At 43.3% G+C, this 22,648-nt stretch overlaps 2 protein-coding genes across 2 annotated transcripts in view; one reads left to right on the top strand and one right to left on the bottom strand.

Moving 5' to 3' along the window:
- The window catches only part of AP4E1 (adaptor related protein complex 4 subunit epsilon 1), a 36,385-nt gene extending 24,378 nt beyond the window's left edge, over window positions 1-12,007 (bottom strand). Inside the window, exons 1-4 of the mRNA XM_090028882.1 lie at window positions 11,725-12,007; window positions 10,321-10,392; window positions 8,219-8,342; window positions 1,581-1,654 (exon numbers count right to left, since the gene is read on the bottom strand). Of these exons, the coding sequence (XP_089885008.1) occupies window positions 1,581-1,654; window positions 8,219-8,342; window positions 10,321-10,392; window positions 11,725-11,877 (423 nt within the window). The 5' untranslated portion in view covers window positions 11,878-12,007. The remainder of the gene's footprint in view (window positions 1-1,580; window positions 1,655-8,218; window positions 8,343-10,320; window positions 10,393-11,724) is intronic.
- A 7,271-nt stretch (window positions 12,008-19,278) lies between these two features.
- The window catches only part of SCG3 (secretogranin III), a 54,266-nt gene continuing 50,896 nt past the window's right edge, over window positions 19,279-22,648 (top strand). Inside the window, exons 1-5 of the mRNA XM_090029236.1 lie at window positions 19,279-19,627; window positions 20,315-20,367; window positions 20,968-21,013; window positions 21,108-21,323; window positions 22,437-22,579. Coding sequence (XP_089885362.1) covers window positions 19,540-19,627; window positions 20,315-20,367; window positions 20,968-21,013; window positions 21,108-21,323; window positions 22,437-22,579 — 546 coding nt within the window. The 5' untranslated portion in view covers window positions 19,279-19,539. The remainder of the gene's footprint in view (window positions 19,628-20,314; window positions 20,368-20,967; window positions 21,014-21,107; window positions 21,324-22,436; window positions 22,580-22,648) is intronic.

Consider the following 22,648-nt stretch of genomic DNA (forward strand, 5'->3'; position numbering starts at 1 on the left):
CATTCCTTGGAGTCTCAGAACAGCAGAGACTTCCTATGCCTGGAGAAGGGTGACTGTGCCCAAAAGCTTACTAAGAACTTTTTTCCAACTAGTCAGTTGGTCTAATAAAAGATACCACATCTACTCAAAGAACCTTGCCTGCCAATATTCTGTTCTGGCATTTTGCTCATGCTTTCCACGCTGCATTAGTGACAAAAATAGGTCTCCTGACAGCCCTCTCCTAGAATGGTACTGACATTTTAAAGGCTGCATCCAGATGTTCAATTCTATCAGGAAAATATTGTTCCGGTAGAAAAAAGAGCCTGCAAGCTGGACTTTACACAGGCTGTCCAGCAAGGGAGCACCAGACTGCTGCTCCCTTGGCTACTCCTACCCTCCTGGGAGCCCATTAATTAACAGTCTGTCCTCTCCCCTGCCTGGGAAGCAGGTAGGCTGCCAAGTAGTAGCTGGCAGCTGCTAAAAAGAAGCAGTTGCCACAGCCAGCCACAGAGGGCTCCATGTCCTGGTTTACCCAGAGGAGAACAGCCCCACCCCTTGCACTCCTTTGACCCAAAGGAGTGCATGGAGGAGGGGCCTTGCTGCAGGGGCACAGAGCCTGTCTCACCCTGTGCTGCCCCAGAGCAGTGCGGGCAGCAAGTTAAAAGCCAGAGGGGCAAGATATAACCATGCAGAGACTTTCCCCAGCAAGCTGTTGACTACCCCTTGCTGCCCTATCAAACAGGCAGGGCAGCAATTTAAAAGCCCGAGCCCGACCCAGCTGCTGCTCGCTTTTATATCACTGCCCCACCACTCAGCTGGGCAAGGAGGCAGCAAAGGGAAGCCAATGGGAGCAGGAAAAGCCGCCTGTCTCATACTGAAACTGGGGACTTCCCAGGTTGGGAAAAGGTGAATAGTGGCTGCTGCTCCCCACACCTCTTCATCTACAGCAGAGAGAAGAGGGCAGAGCAGCTACCCCCATACCTTCTCAAGACCAAGGTGGCCCCAGCAGCTGCATTTGCTTCAGGAAAAAAGCCTGAACATCTGTACATTTCTGATGTCTACCAGTAAAAAAAAAAAACAATTCTCCCCAACTGAAACTGAACATCTGTACCTAGCCAAAGTAACCAAAAGGTGTAACTGCATAGTGACCATAACCTAATTTTTGTGATGAAAAAAGGTTGACTAATGCAAAATATTTTGAGTCCTCAACAACAGAGTTAAGAACCTGATGCATCTCCCACTGGAGTCAAAGTTCTTGTATTGCCTTCAACAGGAACTGGATAGCACCCAAAATGAGGAATTGAAAATCTTTTCAGCACGAAAACAATGAATTAAAGAAACAATTACCCACTGCAAGGCACGATAACTATGCAGTTCTTACAGAAGAATGAAAGAATACAAGAGCAAGTAAACTCAAATACAGAACAGTCAACAGTGTATATAAAAATACCTGTTTCAGCAAAATAAAAATTTGACATATTTTGCCATCTCCATTTTTTAACTTTTTTATAGTCATTTTCCTTATTCCATTGCTAAATGACAAAGGAACACATGAGACTCACCAGCTTTAATATTTACCTCCAACCACTTCAGAAACCTACCTTCACAACTGTGTTAACAAGCAGAAGCAACAATTCATGATTTTCATGGAGAAACAAAGAAACAGCCAAGTAACCTACAACAGAAAACAGTCATCAACACTCCCATGTAATAAATAACTAAAAAAAGACTTTTACTAGAAAACACCACAGGAATCAACTCAAATCATGGGCAAAAATATAGTTGCATTAACTTCCCCTTAATCCCAATGGTAAAAATAGCTGTTTTTGCAACCTGGTTGCTTCGAGATATTCAGGTTGTTATTCTATGTTCAATAAAAGACAGAAGTGAAACCAACTAGCTATATGTCCACAGTTAAGAGGAATCTATAAACTTAAACTTAAAACTCATGGCAACTTGGGCAGCAGCGACCAGATGATTGAATTTAGGATCCCAAGGAAAGGAAGGAGATCAGCTGAGTAAGGGCTTCAGAAAAGCACACTTCGACTCACTCAGGGAACTGATGGACATGAGCCCATGGGAGGTCAGTCTGAGTCCAGAGACCTGGTTGTATTTTAAAGAAACCTTCCTGAGGGTGCAGGAATTAATCATCCCAATGCACATGGAAACTAGCAACCATAGCAGAAAACCAACTTGGCTTAGCAGGGAACTCTTCAGTCAGCTACAACACACAATGGAAGCTTACAACAGTGGAAACTTGGACAAACAACTAGGAAGAAGCACAAGAGTACTGCTCAGGCATCCAGGGATAAATCAGGAAGGCCGAAGTGCAGTTGGAGTTGCTGCTAGCAAGGGATGTGAAGGGCAACGAGAAGGATTTCTACAAGAGTATCAGCAATAAGAGGAAGATCAGGGAAAATGTGGGCTCCTCACTGAATGTGAGAGGCAACCTAGGGACAGATGAGAAAGAAAAGACTAAAGTACTCAATGCCTTGTTTACCTCAATCTTCTCAGGCAAAGTCAGCTCCCAGACAACTGCACCAGGCAGAACAGTTCGGGGAGAAGGTGAGCAACCAAAAGTGGAGAAAGAACAGGTTAAGGACTACTTAGAAAAGCTGGACATGTACAAGACCATGGGGCTAGACAGGGTGCATCCAAGGGTGCTGAGGGAGTTGGCTGATGTGATTGCAGAGCTGCTGGCCATCATCTTTGAAAACTTATAATGATCAGGGGAGGTCCCAGAGGGCAAATATAGTGCCCATCTTTAACAAAAGGGAGGATCCAGGGAACTACAGACCAGTCAACCTCACCTCAGTCCCTAGAAAAATCATGGAGCAGGTCCTCAAGGAGTCCATTTCTAATCAACTGGAGGAGAAGATTGTTAGGAACAGGCAGCATGAATTCAAGTTATGTCTGGCCAACCTGACTGCCTTCTATGATGCAGTAACTGGCTCTGTGGATGCAGGGACAGCAGTGGATGTGATATACAAGTGCAAGGCTTTTAATATGGTCTCCTACAATACTCTTGCAAGAAGGTGAGGTACAGGTTGGATGAGAAGACTACAAGGTGGATAGAAAACTGGCTAGATCATCAGCCTCAAAGGGTAGTAATCAATGCGTTGATATCTAATCGGTAACCAGTATCAAGCAGATACCCCATGGGTCAGTCCTGGGCAGAGAAGCGGGGCAGAAAATTTTTCAATGCTTTATTTTTCCGTGGGAAATATTCCGTTTTTTTAAATTTGTTTCAGAAAATTCATTAGTAACAATTAATGGATGCCAATACAATATTAGGCAAGCTTGGCAGTTTCAAAGTCATAATTAATGTTTTTCAGCCGATTATCCCAAGGAAGTATGAGAGTGTTTTACTGATTTGTAAATAAGAGGGTAAATCCAATGACATTCTAATCCAGACCAAAAATCAAGGTATTAATTTATCTAATTGGCTGTGCGGGTCAAATCAAAACCAAAGCACAGCATATCATGCACAGTTCTTTGGGTGTGCTAAAATTAGTGTGTCAACAGTTTTCAGTGCCTTCATTTTTTTCCTTAAATTTAAACAAACAATATAAGGGAAGTACACACTATTGTGTACTGTCTTTACATTTTTACAAGTATTCCAATAAAAATAATTTATTTCCACATAAAGCTTTGAATTTGTTTGAATATAACATTTAAACTACATTAAGCGTGCTGTATTAATTTTTTTTTCCTAAACAAATATTTCAGTTCAAATACTTGTGGCTATTGGGACATAAAATTAACATGGGGTACTTTTTTAGTTTTGTTTACTAAATGTAAGTCAAGTAAACACGCTAAATCAGATCGCGCTCTATTTAGGGCATTGGAAAATTTTCCCATTGAAAATTATCCAGAAAACCCACATCTCTGGTCCTGGGGCTGATTTTGTTCAAGATCTTCATCACCAACCTGGAAAATGGGATGAAGAGCACCCTCAGCAAGTCTGCAGACAACACCAAGCTGGGGGGAGTAGTAGATACACTGGAGGGCAGGGCCAGGATTCAGAGTGACCTAGACAAATTGGAGGACTGAACAATAGAAATTGCATGAGGTTCAGTAAGTTCAAGTATAAAGTCCTGCACTTAGGATGGAACAATCCCACATTCCAGGCTGGGAACCAACTGGCTAAGCAGCAGCTCTGCAGAAAAGGACCTGAGGGTTACAGTGGGCCGTAAGCTGAATATAAGCCAACAGCATGCCCTTGTTGTGAAGAAGCCTAACAGTATATTGGGCTGCATTAGTAGGAGTGTTGCCAGAAGACCAAGCGAAGTGATTCTTCCCCTCTATTTTACACTGGCGTAGTGTGTGTAAATCTGGACACAGTCCACATCTGTGTCGACATCTGGAGTACAGTTTTCATCCTCTCACTACAGAAAGGATGTAGTCATATTGAAGAGTCCAGAGGGCAATGGAAGTGGTTAGGAGGCTGGGGCACATGTCTTCTGAGGAGAGGCTGAGGGAGCCGGGCTTATTTAGTCTGGAGAAGAGAAGACAGAGGGGATTTAATAACAGCCTTCAACTACCTGAAGGGTGGTTCCAAAGATAATGGAGATAAACTGTCCTTAGCAGTGGCAGATAACAGAACAAGGAGCAACAAGTTGCAGCAAGGGAAATTTAAGTTAGGTATTAGGAAAAACCTTTCTTACTAGAAGACTAGTAAAGCACTAGACCAGGCTACCCAGAGAGGTTGTAGAATCTACATCCTTGGAGGTTTTTAAACAAAGCCTTGGCTGGGATGATCTAGTTAGCAATGGTCCTGGTTTGGGCAGGGAGTTGGACTAGATGACCTCCTGAGGTCCATACCAGCCCTAATTTTCTATGATTCCAGATCTAAGTACTTTGATGGCTTCAGATAAGAGACCATTTCCTGGAAAGTGAATGCTTCTCTAAGTACTAATGAAAATGTACTCTTCCTAGGCCAGACAACTGACTGTAAAAAGGCAGAATTCCATCATCTAAGGAAAGAGACAAACATAGCAAAAGTGAATTACTGTGTTCTAACTTATTTACCAAATTATATCATTCAACAATTTTAGTGTTGCTCAGATATTTATATTTATTTTAGATGGCAATTACAAATCGTATAGATTTATAGTTGTTCTAGCTAACACAACAACTCAATAAAATGAATAAATCCAAAAGGGTAGTCAAATCAGATTAGCCCAGTCCTATAACATACAATTAAAAAGGGCAAATAAATCCTCTGTAACACCTCAAACTTCCATTTCTCTCTCTGCCATGACCCTTCTCAAATACAGTAAAATCTGTACTATCCGGCATTTAACTAACTGGAAATTCCATTCACCAGAATTTCTGGCTGGCTGGCCATACACAGAGTGGGGGGGCGACGGAAAGCACGCATGTGGCAACGGTAGCTGCTGCCACCACCCACCACCCTCTGCTGCCGCCACCCTCTCCCCCCACCCATGTGCAGCTGCAGCCCCCGCGCCCCCGCATTATCTGCTGTGGTATGTCAGATAACCAGAATTTTTACATAACCAGCAATCCCCTTACCCCGGGGATGTCAGATAAGAGATTTTACTGTACCTAGAAGCCATCTGCTCTGCTAGAAGCTATCTTGAAGGTCAGTATTCAACCCATTTGGAAATAAAGAGGACATCAGATTCCACAATCCAAGATCCTGGCAGAAGAGAACCTGCCAGCAGCCCCTTTCCTTCTACAGGAAAACACTTCTGTAAAGATTACAATGGTGGTACTATCACACTGGGAAGGAGCTGGATCCCACAGAGGTAAGGTTCATGCCAGTTTAGGACTCAGAGATCAAACCCAGCAATCTGGATTCTGTCTGGGCATCAAAAGGCAGGTACTGAATGCTTCAGACCACTGGACTCAGCACTGAACAAGCATTCTGAATTACCTTCAATGTCTAAATAAATTTTACGTGTAGTCCATGAGTACACTGCAGCAGGCTGATCAGAAAAAAAAAAACTATAAACACATATTGGTAGAGTGCACAGATTTCTGGCCAGCTGCACATTTTTAAAAAGTATGCATCTGATAATAAAGTAGCACTTATTATCATAAGAGCAGCTGTTTTAACTAGACTCCCAAAGGCAAACTTACGAAGTGAAATGAAATTGCCTCCTAGTCATGGAAGCTGATATTATTACCTACCATTCTAGAGGTTCCTTATCCTATCACTGTTGCCTTTGTCTCATCTAGATTTAGTCTCAATCAACTTGCTGTCATTTGTGCCCTAACTGCCTAACACTGGGTAAAACACTAAGCTGCATTGGCAGGATCAACAGAGAGAAGATGAAAGTGGGATCACCAACATTTTGAAGGCATCAGAGCCCACGCCTCCAAGCTATTCCTCCTAAAAGCTCCAGATACATAAAGACAAGATTGAAGGAATATACAGAGCTTTCCTGAAACAAATGAACAATTCCCTAAAATAACACTTTTAGCATTCAAACCCAGGAAATAATGGAGATACAAGAACACAGCAACTGTCCACTAGGTACACATGCAGGGCAAGCAGCAAAGACAATTGATCATCCTAATAACATCAACACAGACATTCCTGATTACTGTAAGACCCTCAACAAGAGCAATAAGTACTATTTTTGTGTCAAAGATCTGAAGCACTGACACTCCACCTCACAACTGTCTCACCACACCCTCAACAGCATCACTTAAAGGGGAAAGCCTGGTTGATAGCCAAATTTTCTTGACACCCATAAGCCACACTTTCTTGACACCCATAAAATCTTGATCAAAGATTAAAAGAGATAGCAGCCTGCTTTCCACAAGAGAGGTGTTACAAATTCTTTCCAGTACCAAACTTAGCACCTCTGTGCTGGACTTTACCCTTCAAGGACACCTCTTGAGGCTCAGCCAGAGTACAAAGAGACCTCCAAGTCCTGCTCCCAGCCACCACCCTATGGCTCAGCTGGGCAGCAAAAGGAAGCCAGCAGGAGCTGGCAGTTGGGTTGGGGAGACTTTCCCAGAGCCCCATTCCTGGCCAATGTCTTTTAAATTGCTATCCTGCAGCTCAGATGTTCAGCAGAGACACCAAGGGGAAGTCAGCAAGGGGAAGTTGAAAAGGTGCCAGTGACACTCCCTACCTCTTCCCAAAACTGCCCAACTTGGGAAACAAGGAAACATAGCTGCTGCTTCCCTCATCTCCCCATCTATGGGACAGGGAGAAGCAACTGCTCCACACATCTTTTCAACACAGGGGTGACCTTTTGTCCCTGGAAGGCAGGGACCCTCTTCCCCAGCACCACTGCTCTTGGTCCCTACAAGGAGTTAAGCCAGGGGAAAGCGTATAGACATGTTGTCTCCCAGGAGAAATTCTTGTAGGAGTGATTTATCCCTAGCTGTCCTCAGGTTATTTTGCTCCCAGAGCAGCCATTTTCACTCCAGAAGAAAAAGCCTAAACGTTTGTACATTTGCTTTCTACCAAAAGAACATCTGCATCTGGCCCATATTTACATATCTGAATTAGCCACGAAATGGAAATACTTCAGACTAGTGAGACAATTAACTCCTGGAAACAAACCAGCTGATAAAAAGATTTCACAGATGCAAGAGGGGAAGTCTTTATGAGATTATCAGGTTCCTTCACACACTTCTGCACTTGTGCTCTAGTCTTTGCTGTCTCATCATCACTTTTGTTACAAGCCAGCCTTAATAGAGGAGACCTGCGAGTAGAAAGGCAGGAGAGAAGATGGCCACTTTATAAAGATCTGTTCAGCTTTTGGTACAATCCTATGAAACTATTAATACGGTTAAATATTAGAAGAACAACATTCAGCTTTTGGAAGTCCTCTGGCTGAATAATGAATAATAATGAATGAATAATTTTACATTTGATCTTCCAGTTACACTGGGTTATTTATGGAAACTGGAATCAATGTTTCCAGACTGAAATTAATTTTCAAGCTGATGCCTCTAAAATCTCTTCTAAATGAAAATACTTGTGTATACCTAGTGTTTACTAAAGAAAAAAATTAAAAAGCAGAAAAATATTCATTACATTTCCCCCCACCCCTGCAATTAGCATAAAGTTCAAATAAATTTGTCTTTTCAGTTTTTAAATCTGGGTTTGTCTTTCAATAAGGGAAAATTTTAAAAATTGGGAGAAAACGTTTAGTCAGCTCCAGTATTTATCATGATTTTCACTCTACTCATAGGGATATTTGTAATGATTTGAGAAAAGTATTAAGACATAACAGATACGGTATATACATACCAACTCTTTTTTCTAGCAGGTTTCCTTGCTGCGCTAACTTAATAGCATGAATATAGCCAAAGGAGGACTCATATCCCAGCATTTCACAATAAATGAGTCTCACCATACATTCTTTCATCAGTCTCTGAAATACCAAAAATGAAATGTTAAGAATATTAGACTAGCTGTGAGTGTTGTTTTCCATTTCACTCCTCTAATGAACTCAAGTAACAGGTTTTGACATGACAGATAAAAAACAGTATCTATCCTATAATAAAAATTTAACCTTTCTGAACTCTCTTCTTTCAAAATAAGGTGAACTAATACTGCTAATGTTTCACAATAACTGAAAATCAAATTACAGAACTCCATCAAATTGCATACAAAAAGATCACATTATCTGATTACAACTAGCATCTGTTCAATCAATAACAAATTAATTATGACCATAATGGATATTAAAAAACATACCGGGGAACTGTCCAAAGATGGGGCAACCACACCCACAAAACCACAAAATATTTTAAAATCACTTATTTCATTATCAGTGAGAGGGAAGGGGTCAGTGCAACCACAAGTGGTAGAGGCCCATTATTATTATTTTATTACTATTATTTAGGATTTAGATACCTCCCTTTCATCTAAAGGGCTAAGTGGCTTATAGTAAGAGAAAACAAACCACAGACAGGAAACAAAATTAGACTCCCCAAATAAAATCATGCCTCCATCATAAGCTTTACAAAATAGTGGTTAACACTATGTAAAAGGCAGTAAGAAATGACAAATTAAATTTTGTAACATGAAACAGTACTAAAATGCCTCATGCTAAAACATACATACAGTGGCAGTGCATGCTACTGTAAAGAGAGAACTGTTTTAAGTGCAGCAGCTTCACAGACTTGCATTTGAGAGCAATTGATTTACTACGCTACTATACTAATCTATAGCCAATGGCAGACAACCTGACAGATGAGACCCCCAATACTTTGAGGTGACATAAATAAGCATGAACAAGGCAAGATGACAATATGCATCTTTACTGATCTGCAATACAAAGCCCAATTTTCCTGTCTATGCTAAGGGTATGAACAAAAGTACATCTGAAGCTGTTTCAAAAGGGCAGCAGCTATTATGTTCTAATTGTTATGTGGGGACAAGCTGGGAATAATACAAATGTAGCAAAGCCACCTCAGCTTCAACACTACTTTTCCTCCAACTGCTGCCGCCTTGTTGAAACATTCCTGTTTTGAAACAGCTTCAGATGTGTGAATCCATATTCTAAAAGTGCAATACAGGCAATCCCCACTTAGCGTGCCTAACTGGTTCCCAACAACCCTTAAGCAGAACAGTGTTAAGTGAAACCCACTTTCCCACAGGAATTAATGTAAATAAATATAATTTACCAGGGTGCCCAGCAGCAGTGACTTGACCACCTGGTCGCACAGGACCAGCTTGGCTGGCACTGTGCCACTGCCACCTGCTGGGGCCACAGAGTCAGTGTTGTTGGTCCCCCTCCATACCAGGAAGTGGGGTAGGGGCAGGGGGACAGTAACAGCCACAACCACGACCACTCCAGCTGGCAGGAGCAGGGCGCAGGGTCCAGGGCTCCCCCCAGAGCGAGTCACAGCACGAGTCATAGCCCTGCTGCACCTGGCCTGGGTGCGGGCAGGCTAAATTGCACAAAGAGGTTGCATGCCACCAATGTGCTGTGGTGCCAGTGTATGCTCCCTGCCTGCAAGTGTTATAAAGAAACTCGCCAAGTGGAATCAGGTATGAATTTAAAATGAGTGTTATGGCAAAACAGTGCTAAGCAGGGATTGCCTATGTAGAATGATCACATTCAGGGGACAATGGTAGTAAAACTGCCAAACAAGAACAATTCTAGACGAGCACAACCACACCAACGGTGCTCTCACTGGTTCAACACCAGAACAAAAACTTGCATGTGGACACAGAGCTGCATAACAAGTACAGAAGGTTCTTTCAGTGGTGCTCATAATACAAAATCTTTCTGGCATAGACCATGCTCAGAAGTGCACACTGCCTGGCAAACTGTGCACGCTGCCATTCTCATATTCAGTTTACAGTTAAGAAAACCTCTTACGACCTCTTATGAAACTTACAAGTGTTGTAGTGGGAGCAGAAACTGTTGCTTTCAAGTTGGTTAGCTCCTGCTGGATTAATTTTTCTTCTTCCTATAAAAGATTAAACATTTTTAAAGTTTACATAATTACTATGGTGAGAGAAAGGATAAACAAAACTCAGCAATGCAAAGGAAAACCTGTTCAAATTCTCTCAAAATGTTTTACATCAATGGTTCCCAAACTCCGGCAGATTGTATACCACCAAATTAAAATGATACAACCTTTATTACTGCCAGTAATAAATTCTGCTAAATTCTTGTCATATAAAAGTAATTATAATAAATCTGCTAATGCATAGCATGGGTGGTACCCATACCACAGACTGGGAACCTCTGGTTTACACTACAGAACTTTCCAGTCTCCTTGTTCCCTGTATTAATATTCCTGCCATAAAGCTCTGACATTTCCAGACAACTTTGCTGGCCATGACAGAGGCTTGGGCCTCACTACATTGATTGGAAACGATTAACAGCTAACACTCCCTGACAACTTATCAGCAGCAAAAGTAGCTCATCCTGGTATGGTCAGTTCCACTTGATGTAATGAAACAGAGCCACACCAGGCTTTGACGGGGATTGGGAACCTCTTGCTTCAAGAATGAAATAAACAAAGTAACCAGCTACCTGGAAGGATCAGGAGTTGCCCAACGGCACAAAAGGAACAGAACGCAAGGTTCTGTGCTTGGGGCAGAACAAGATAATATCCCTGCAGAATCAACATTTGACTAGATAACCCTAAAAATGTTTTACGCCTGGCTTTATGGATCATGTTAGAGGTGATAAAAAAGGACAAGATGCAGAAAAGCTGGTGATTTAAAGAACTTTGGAATTAAGATACAGCTATTAATCCCTACTGCTACATGGCTGATCCGCTGCCTGACCTTACCCACGTTTCTCTAGCTTTCCACGTAACGTTTGCTGAGCTGTGCACAGAGCTTCTATTTTCAACCATCCCTACACAACTCCACTGCCCCTGGAAAGCGCCGCGCCTTTTCCTCGACATCCGGGGACGTGTGTTGGGGCACCGCCAGCCAGCCAGCCCATGGAAATGGGCCATGCCGAGCTGGGCGAGCGCAGCACCAGGCAGGGCTTGGCCGAGCCACCTCAGCAATTTGCCAAGAAACGTCTCCCCTGCACCGCCCGCCCATCCACAACTGTTCGGACCAGAGGCAAAGCCCGAGGAAGAGTGTGGGCCCATGAAACCTTCCCAAGAGCCCCATGCCCCGTCCTGAGCTGGCCTCCCCCGCCCCCAGGACACCCCGTGGGCCGCCCCTCCTGCCAAGCCGGGTGCCAGGCGCTGGGCCCGCTCGCAGGCCGGGGAAGGCCTCCGCGGGCCCCGAGGCGGGAACAGGGCAGGGCGGACAGCGGCGAGGGAGGCCCGTACGTGCTTGGAGGACAGCGCCGTGATGCTCCGGATGAGGCCGCCCAGGCGGGAGGTGGCCGAGGCCCTGCCCGGGCCGCCGGGCCCGGCCCCCGGCTCGTGCTGCCCCAGCAGGCCGGGCAGCGCGCTCAGCGTCCGCTCCACCACGTCGCTCATGCCCGGCCCCGGCGCTCAGGCCCGCGAGAGCCGGCAGGGCCGGGCCGGCCGCCCAACTCCAGCCAGGCCCCGGCGCCGCCTTCCCGTGCCCGCGCCGCCGGGCGGCAGGTGGAGCCCGCGCCCCGCGCTCCAGCCCGAGCGGCCCCGCCCCTGCGGCGCGGCGCCGGTCACGTGTCGCGGGGCGGGCGGAAGGTCCGGGTGCGGGGAGGAGTCTCTCGGTTGCAGCCGAGCCCCAGGTGAGGCTGTGTGCAGGCGTGTGCCTTGGCGTACTGCGGCGCAGCTAATCGCGCTCCGCCCAAGACGTTTGCCGCCTTCTCCAGTGAATTATATTCTAGAAACGTGACCAAAAGGCTGAACCTTGATTAACTCAGTGGTTCTCAACCTTTTCAGACTCAAGGCACCCCCTTGGAAAATGCTGTTACTTCACAGAAAGATGACAGCAATTCAGCTGTTGAAAGAACGCGGGACGACCGCAGCAGGCCTGGACGCTTTTCACACTGTGGAGTCCTGTTTGAAATCTCTGGGCACCCATACATGTGCTCCAGGGTGCAGGGGTGGAGAGCACCTCTGGAAAGCCGCTCTAATTAAAACACCCCCAGCGTCTCGGGTATTCGGTGTCCCGTGTTTCCAGATGGCAGAAGAGCTTTAACTAAAGGTCGTTTTGTGAGTTTTAAAGCGCCCCTGCTGCCGTTGAGAAGCGCCAGGATGCTGAATGCACGGGGCGCTGCAGTGCGCTGGGGCGTTTGAGAAGAGCACTCCCGCAGACTCGCCTGCGTCTCATCAGAACGTGTCGGAGCACGTGTAGAAGCGCCCTCTGGGTTTATCTTGTGAATCGTGTTTGTACACCTAACAGTACTAACCTTGCATGGCTCCCTGTGGCACTCTTGAAAGGATCTCACAGCACCCCAGAGTGCCATGACACCCAGGTTGAGAATCACCGGATTAACCAAAGGAGAGCTTCTTTCTTTAAACTCATCTCCCATCTTTTTTTTTAAACTAATTGATGCTTTTTGTCAGTACAAGTACATACAGAATAAGCAAGGAGTAGAACACTTTATACTACTGGATCCTTGCTGTCACTGTTGTCAAGCAGTCAACTTTAACTTTTAACCCTCCAATAATCACTTCCCTGTAAGAAGGAACCTCCACTATCATGAAACTGGAGACTTGTGTGCCACCTGCCTCCAGCTGACCTAAGGAGAATAAAGGGATTGACTAGCACAAGGCTGGCTAACATGTGGCACGTGTGCCGTAAGTGGCACGGGCGATCTCTCTTGTGGTATGGACAGGTTGGAGAGAAGGCAGGGAACAGAAAACAACAGCAGATTAGACAGGGGAAGAGGATCAGTGACACTCAAGTAAGGTGCAGGGTTTATTTTGTGTCCAGCAGTGCCAGTCCCTCAATGGGAGGATGACACTCTTCCAGTAAATAGGAAAATCATCAATGAGCCCATAGATGACTGAGGAAACTGATCCAAAATCTATGCGTTTGACTGCAGATGTGAATTTGTGGCACACCTTTTAGTGAAGTTAAGGCTTCTCCCTGTTCTCTCCTATGCAAGGGGATTGACCCTTCTTGCCGGTGAAGCGCCCCAGGTTCCAGAGAGTTCAAAGGTTATGCCAACAATGCACTGTGCCATCCTCCTAATGTATGCAGGATCTGACTCAACATCCACAAGAGTGATAGCTGCCATGCTTTCTATTTAACTAGTGTCTGGCTTTGAACCTGCAAACATTTATTAAAATGATTATTTGTGCTGTTGTAGTACTTTGGGATCCTTGTAATGGACCAAGAGCTGATTGTGCTGGGCTGTGTCATGGGAGTCCCGGGCTGTGCCACAAGAGTCCTCACCTTTAATGCCTTACAGTGTAAGTATAAGAAAAGAAATAGATGATTAGACATGAACAGATGTGGAGAAAATGAGAAAACCATGAGACCAATATTGGTCTGTTAGAAAGAGGTGAAGAGTTTGGTACTATAACAGCATAACCAGTTTCAGATGGTTTGTGGGCATCGTGAAAAAAGAGAGTTCTAAGGGGGATTTTGAAGGAAGGCAATAGGATAGATTTGTTGAAGTTAATGGAGAATTCTTTCCAAGCATGGGAGGCACCATGGGACAGAGGGGAAAGGTGCTTGTTTGTAAGTTCAACAAGTAGGCAATGAGGCTGGCATCACCTGATGGCTGGAGAGAGTCAAAATCTCTGTAATCAAGAAGAGATAATAGGTGCATTAATGGTCTCAACAAGTTGCTTATGATATGAAAACTGCCAAGAAAAGGGTGACATGGTCCCAAGTTTGGAAAAATTATCTCTGCAGCAGCATTCTGGGTGGATAAGAATGAGGCAGGATTGTAATTTTTAGCCAAAATCTGGAAGAAAGAGAAAGATCTAAGCCACAAGTGATGTCCAGGAGTTCTTACTATTCCAAGGAACTATTTATGTTCCTTGAAATAGTCCTAGTCATACAAGAAATTATTACTCATATGAATAAAAAAAGTATGATATACCTTTTGCATTGCTGCCAGTTGTTATTCCTCTCTTTAATTGAACCTAGGATTTCTCAACCATGAAAAGTAACATTTGTGACAATAAAGAGAAACCCCCAAAACTCCTAAGTCTGGCTGTCTTCAGATACCATTTTTCCACGCAGCACAGTATTGATTTTTTCCCCCAAAATTGAATCTATTTATATGATTACACTAAGGGACAATTTAACAGGAGTTAAATGACAATAGGTGCTAGGTAAGCAGAAACTTCATTGTCATCAGTACCCTCACACTTACAGGATTTCATCCTGATTTCTGTTGCCAAAACTCTCTCTTCCTTTCTCTGTGAGGCTTTGGCTGTGCCCCAGATCTGCCTTGAAATACAACTGTAATGACTTCCTGTGCCTATATATGGACAAAGGCTGCCACGGAAGCCGCTAAGGGTGGAACTGAGCATGCACCAAGACAGCAATGACATTCAGACATGCAGGAAGTAATCACAATGCTTGACTGGCAACCTCAGTATAAATTTCATCCCTTTAAGGAAAAGGGACTTTTTGTTTAGTCACCCCTATCTTATCTTAGAGACCAGGCCTTTCTAGGTCTTGCATAAAAAGCCCTGATAGAAGTGACATTTGTTACACAAAAGCACTCTACAGTCATGCCCATGACACATATGCATGGCTGCAAAGTGCTTTAAAAGTGGCCGATTGCATGACAAATTAACCCTCATCTAATGAGGGTTCAGATGAAGGTGCTCCAATGTGGAGTGCCTTAAGGAACTTCTGGTCCTTAAGGCCAGTTGTCAGTGTGATTGGAGCTGAGCCCTGCCCCCAGTACTGTCTGCAAGAAGGAAGAGGGGAGAAGGGAGAAGGAAGAAGCTATAAGCTGGGGTTTGCCCAACCTGAGCTGGAAGGGGGAGGTGTATTGGAGCCCCCCACCATCTTGTGCCTCCCCAGACCCCTTCCCCTCTAGCTCAGATCAGGAAAACCCCAGCCTGCAGCTCCCTCCCCCTCTCTCCATGCAGACAGCACCACAGCTGGGGGTGGCGAGTTAGGGGAGAGAGGCTGCAGGCAGACTCTTCTGCTGGATTGGCTCCAAAAGGGAGCTCGATTTCTCCTCCCCGCACCTCAACAGACTAGGGAGGGTCTCTTTACTCATGGCACTTTATGTGAAGTGCCATGAGTTAGAGCAGGGACTTGCATATCTGTCAGCACCTAAAAAGACAGTTGTGACAAGAGATGTTCACATTTTCCTTGATACATTTTTGCACACAAATTTGAAAGCTCTTTCTCTTGATGAACTGCAAAGAAGGGAAAAGTATGGCCCTATTGAAATCCATGAGAGTTAATCATTTTGCTTAAGATAGCAGGTGTGGGCAGGGCTACATTTGTCAAGGTTTAAATTTTGAGCATGTACCCACACATACCCTTTTAAATAAATTATTTTCTCAAATGCCTCTTGGACTGAAGTTGCAAATGCTCTCTCTCAGCCCAAAAGGTTTTTTTTCTCCTAGAAAATGTGAGCAAAACTTGCGGTGGTAAATCTAAAAGTTTAAAACTGGTTAGTTGTATTACTGCCAAAGAATGATTAATTTTACTACTGTGAGCTGGTTCACGGAAGTCAGTTGGAGCACTCAGAGAACACAAAGTTAAACATAGGCATAAGTATTGGCAGGATCAGTAACTTACTTGTGATGTCCAAGCTTCCTGAAAGATGAGCTGGTTATAAATCTTCTATTAACAATGCCTCAGATAAAGATGGCTAGTAACACTTTCCAACAATGCATTTCTTTCCCTTTAAGTGACAAGAATGTGCAGTGCACAAATATAGTGTTAGTAAAGCCTTAACACACACAGGTCAAAAATTTTCAAAATCTAAAACAGCTGATGTTGCCTGCAAGGTATGTTCTCCCATTAATGCTTTTCTTGTTAAATGTAAAAGCTGGAAGTATGATTATATCAGAACAAGCTGCTCCAAAAATACAAGCAAACCATTCCATGAATTTGTATCAACAATACTGATTTTACATGTAAAATGTTTGAATTGTTAAATTACTGTTTCTTTAAATTTGTTCCAACATCTGACAGTCAAGTTGTATTCTTTCTGGCTTATGCATTGTTTTTAGAAATAAATAGGTCTGCAATAAGAACTTTGATAATGCACAAACCAAAACAGAATCCAGTTCGTGCCCCTGGGTGTATCAGCTCCACAGTGTGAGGAGGAGGAGGGAGAAGTAATTAAAAAAAAAGAACTTATTTTTATCTGCAAAACAAACAGCTGAGACCAAGTAAAGTCAAAGATGTATTGAAAAATAAGGTGGTAATTTCATGTAGTGCACTCCTCACTCTGATGCTTAAATATGTTTTTTATAGTTATTTAGTGGACCATTGTAGGTATGTTGTCAGGTGTGTTTATTATTCTCATGTTAGCATAGAACATTGGGCCAAATGTTCAGAAGCAGTCTCCAGTACTGCAGGCAGTTAACAACTGGTTCAATTATTTGTGCCCACACAGCATACATTTTCAAGCCTCACTGCCTGATTGAGTTTATGCATTATTTGCACCTGAAGTTTTATGCCAGGCTTTAATTGGGAGCTGTTCATGCACGCACACACGTATCAGGAGTAAAACTTCAGGAATAGTAATAACTACTGCAGCCTCAAGGGCTCCAAGAGGAGCTGTATAACAAACTCACTGTCACTCCACAGTTGCTGGGTGAGGGTTTCTTTCACATCCAGCTACTCGGCCTTGGCACAGAGGGAGATAGTTTAGCCCTGCAGAAATAACAACATCCGTCATCTGTGAGACTTGTTTTTAAAAGGCTATTTCATTACAGCTGCATTGTATTTCATTGTAGGATAATTGCCATTTACAGTCTCTTTTCTGACCTCACTATTTCAGGAATTTTGTAGTAAGTTTTGTAGTACACATTGAAAGCAAATGAGTCCCCTTTACAGCATCTGGTGGTTTTTCCATTTGAATGACTAATTCAGTTTGACGCATGTCTTGTCCAGGGTATTGTTGCATAGCGTGGATATGAAATTGGGGGAAGGCAAAAAGGTGGAGAAGTTAAAAGGGGAAAGGGAAATACTGCCTTTTCAGACAGCTGCATTTTTAGAACTGTTAGAAAAAGTGGGTACAGAAGGGAAAGAATTGATGCATAATCACTAGCTCAATCCTTAGAGAGAAACTGAAGATGCATTGACTTTGGAATTGATCTCAATTCTCAATCTCACTAACACTAGGCATTTAGCTCAGGCATAATTCAGTGATTCCTAGTGATATATATGCTAAAGATGGCAGTGGAAAGTACTAGAGAGAATATCTACTACTGAAGTGCCATTTAGGTGCAATTTAATTAAATGGTGAGAGGCTTTTTTAATGTAAAAGCTTCTCTGCAGGCTGCATGGCATTGGTGTATGTTTCTATGGTCTAACTTAAGGTATTTGGGGAAAAATTACCTATCATTCCTAACACTGGAGCAGTTCCTAAAATGGTATTAACAGTGGGAGCTGTAGTACAGGGGAGATCTCTTGCAGAACAAGTGTATTTAACAGTGTTCAGTCCTTTTCACTTGTTCTGAGCAGGGAATTTTATGTACCTCAAGGTTTCTGCCATGATTACCACTGTTCTGTTAAAACTGAATGAAAACATTGTTTATTATAAAGGGCCATTCCAATAGAGAAGGAACAGTTACATTACAGATTGGATTATTACTATTTTTATACTTTTGCATATTCCCTAGGTATTTCTATATTAATGACTAGTACAAACTGACTGGAGATTGAACAATTCAACTGCCTTCTCTGTTCTCACATTTCAGAACTGAAGGCACATATTCGTTAGTAGATCTACCTACGCTGTGTTTCTAAAATAAGGTTCTTTAGCCAGAAATTCTGTCTGCTATCACCCTGTGAACTATTGAAATTCAATCAGGTAGTTATTGTTGAAATTCTTTCAAGTATACCTGCAATTTTGCATCCACAGTTAATTGCAGGTACAAAATGTGAGGCCTTTTATTAAAATGGCATCATAATTAATCTTCCATTTTTCAGGCAGACCCAATGGTGTCATTTAAGATTCTCATTAGTACTGAAATAGAGCTGCTGTACACACACCTCACACTGACCTTTTGTTCCAACTTAAAAATGAAGAGAGAAAATCAGAGGGGACTCAGAGTCGTTCTGTATGTGTCATGGCTTAGTTTAATTTTACATTTATAATAATGCGTCTGACGATTCATAATTATTCTTTAGATTTGTTTTCTTTTCATTAGCATTCCTAGCTTGTTATGATAACTATTATTGCTATTGTTGTTGTTCTAAACACCAAGGGCAAGACATGCTGTCCTTAAACTTTTGGCGATGCCCTGCCCACTAACAGGAGTCACTGATCTCTATACCTTCATTGCTGTTCAGATGGTTTCAGCGGGATTTAAGGGGGCTATAAGCTACTACACGGCAGTGACTGTCTCCTTTAAAGAGTAAAAATCCTATCTAACATCCCGCTTCTGTGCTGACCCCGAACCAAGCAGTCAGGGGTGGAGGTGGAATAGCATGCCCTGATTGCCCCTCGGGCCCTCTCCTACAGATCGCCCTACAATCAGACCGTGATATTTAACCTCTCTCCATGCTTCCTGGAAAGAAAGCAGTCCCACGTTGCCCCTGAATCACATGCCTTGTGCATCGGATCGACCTTCTCCCACAGGGCTCGAGCAATGGCAGCGGCGCCTCTGCAGGAGCTGGGGGGGGGAGGGGGCGATGCTCTTGTTTCCGACAGGACGGGAGGGGAAGCCGGGAGCCTGCAGCGCCTTCCCCGGCCCCAGCCCAGGCAGAGCGCCGGCTCCGGCGGGGCTGTGGGGCTGGGTGGTGTACGCATGCTCCTCCAGCCGCAATCTCCCGCCCCGGCTCCTCCCCTCCCGTTCCCGTCCGAAGATATCAACAGGGGCAGGCTCATCCCTCCCTGCTCGGGAAGGAGACCAGGGGCTGAGCAGCCGCGCAGCCCGCGGCGCCGCTCCTGGGACTTCAGCACCACCGGGGCGGACAGCTCCGGCGGCGCGCGGGGCGGCTCGGGCAGCGCTCGCCGGCCCGGCCCGGCCCAGCCCGCTGCTGCGGGAGCCGCAGAGCCCGAGCGCCCGGCCGGGCCCCGCCCCGGCCTGCTGCACGGCGCCAGGATGGTCCTCAAACTGGCCGTTGTGATCCAGGTGCTGGCACTGACCGTGGGCCGCGTTCACGGCTTCCCTAAGCCCGAGGGGGCCAGAGGTAGGTGGCTTCTCAGCCCATTGGCACTGGGATGGGACAACTTTTACGTGGAAACAGGAAGGAAAAGCAAAAACTTCTCTGTCTCCCTCTCAGTTCTTTTCTTTCTCCCTTTCTCTCTCTCTCTCAATTGGAGCTCAAGGGGTATTTCTCCACCCCTTGAGGAATGATCTGATCTTTTACTTTGAGCTAGGAGGTGAAAGAAGAGGGAGAGGCTCTTTATTTCACAGTTGCTTCTCTTCTGACCGCCCGGGTATCTGTTCTACAGCAATTTTCAAGTCTCTCTGACTATGGTCCTATTGTGGATGTAACAGATCTTTTAATCTCCTGGTTACAACAATCTGATTACCCTCTGGCTATTTTAGTCAAGCTCTTACACACGTTTTTAAAATGCATGTGTGGGTTTTCAGATCAGAGAGCACAGGGGAAGTCCAGCATGTGGTACCTTTCTGGCACATTTCTTCCCTGGGGGAAAAAAGGACAAACTATTTTTGTCCTCCTAATTTAAAGGGTTAGCCTTGTTTTTTTCCCCATGCCAGAGGTATTGGATTTGTTTTGTATGGATGTATAACGGACATCACTTTAAATGCAAGTGTTTAGGAAGAAGATGGTGATTTGTTTTAAATATTCTGCCCCTGTGTATGTGTGTATGTCTCCACAACTGAATGTATATATATCTATTTATTCTAGATAAAGCTATTCACAACAGACAATTAAGTGTAGAGAGACCTTTGGAGGAACAGGTAGGTAAAATGAAAATGATCAAAATATTCACTGAATTTATAAGTTAGTAAATGTTATTTTCTAAGCTTTCACTTCTCACACTGATGAGAATGTTAGTAGTTTAACAACCAGATTAACAAAGGGTATGTAAGGAAAATAAACATTGATGGGCTTTGGGCATGAAATGTCTTAGAGCTTCAATAATATCTAAGAAACAACATGTAGTTTTACCAACCTAAAAATATAGGTTGTTCTGTTGCCTCCAAAACAACACAAAGAAGCTTTTCCCACAGAATGTAATTGAAATCAGTGGAAGTTTGGGTTGAAGAAGGGAAGAAAAATCAACCTCCTACAATAAGTAGTGCTACAATAAATTGTAATTTTGCCAAGCCTGTCTGTGACTCCAGGATGGAATACCACCAAACCAAACAAAAAAGCCCAAGAGCTTGATCCTGCACATCTTAATAAGGCAAATATCACCCAACTCCTAAATAAAGAGTGCGGTAAAACTTTTCCTAAAATAGTATGAAGAAAATACATTCTATTGTGTGAAGGTGAATAAAGAACATGTGATAAAATGCACTCATTCTTCCCGTTTTGGATTTGTTCTCATATACCAGATTGCTGAAGCTGAGACAGACAAGATCAGAAAAACAGTCTCAACAGGTAAACCATTTTCCCGCTAATTCTTCAAGTCTATACAGTAGCATACTGAGAGGTCTGAGACTACATGTCATGTGTGTGTTAATACATTTTCCAGAAAATAAGCCAGAATTCAGAAATTATTCCTTTGCTGATGATTTGAACCTGCTACAGTCAGCAGCAGAAAAAGAAAGAAATGAAAAGGAGAGGGCATCAATTAGAAGCTCCCTATATGAGCAGCAACTGGCCCTTGATGATGCAGACTCCACCAAGAACCGCAGGCTCGTGGATGACTATGATTCCACTAAAAGTGGGCTGGATTATAAATTTCAAGGTATTTCAACTTTTCAGTAACATTTAGGTTGGATTTTTCATGCAAGGTATTGCAGTCATGAATCGTTCAATCACCTACCTAAAAATGGACCATTCTCATCACTGGACTGTAATTTTAATAACTGGTTTTTAGTTTAGAAACCTATTACCTAACATCTACTGCAACTTGGCACACAAGTATAGAGAAGCTTATGGTCAATGACACTTTTCACAGTCCACTTCCATGGATCCACTCTGAATGTGTAATCTGTATATGTTTAGTAGAGCTGTCAGATTCAGGGGCAGGATGATACCATATCTTGTAAGCTACATTTTCAAATAAAAATACGTACATTTCAGTTACTGAAAAGAAAGTACACTCTAAATATTATTTTTATAGAATTAGCTAATATACAGGGATTTTCCCATATATTGTCTTACTAGCACATTTGTTATTTATCACATAGTGCAAAATGAAAAATATTCAGATCCAAATTATGCTGGCTTTAATCACAGGCAAAATTCATTGCCTTCAGTGGGTATAGTGAGTCCCTGGAGTAAGGTGAGCTGGATTTGCCTTAAGGTATTATTTAATTATACCAAAGTATGCTGATCATGGTCATAATCAAAGTCTGCTTATCTTATTTACCTTCAGATTGATATAACTTGAGTGGACAAAGATTGCAAGATTAAATATTTAATTTGCTGAAATCCAAAGAGGAAAAAAAAACAATATTTCCTATGTTCTCACCTGTTTTGTTCTAAGTCGTATGGTTAATATAAGCATCAGTAAGATGCATGTAAGCAGATTGAGGAGCAATGTAGCAGTATGACATTTAAATAATCTTTTATAAACAGCAAATGATTGTGCTTTGTCATTTTTGTTGTGTTTACAAGGAGAGACTTTTTTCAGAACAACCAGATGTATATTTAGCACGTTGCACTGTTATTGGTATGATGTTTTACAAACATACAATATCAATGCACCCAATATTTGGGGGAAAATGTACCCAAATGTTTGGGGGGAAAATGAGTGGCTGAGCTGAAAGAAGATACATACAGGTTTTTCTTAAAAGATATCTAAATCCAATGAAATAGAGATGGTCCTTATCCAGTTAAACTGTAATTCTTTTAGATGATCCAGATGGTCTCCATCAACTAGATGGCACTCCCTTAACTGCTGAAGATATTGTCCAGAAGATTGCCACAAGAATTTATGAAGAAAATGATAGAGGAGTATTTGATAAAATTGTCTCAAAGCTGCTAAATTTGGGTCTAGTAAGTTTCCTATTATCATTTAATTTAACTGTTCTGTTGTTTTGTTTTTTCTCCTTTATTCACTGGGAT

Source organism: Crocodylus siamensis, chromosome 15, assembly GCF_052110815.1.
Source record: "Crocodylus siamensis isolate JL-2025a chromosome 15, ASM5211081v1, whole genome shotgun sequence".
In the NCBI taxonomy this organism is placed as follows: domain Eukaryota; kingdom Metazoa; phylum Chordata; order Crocodylia; family Crocodylidae; genus Crocodylus; species Crocodylus siamensis.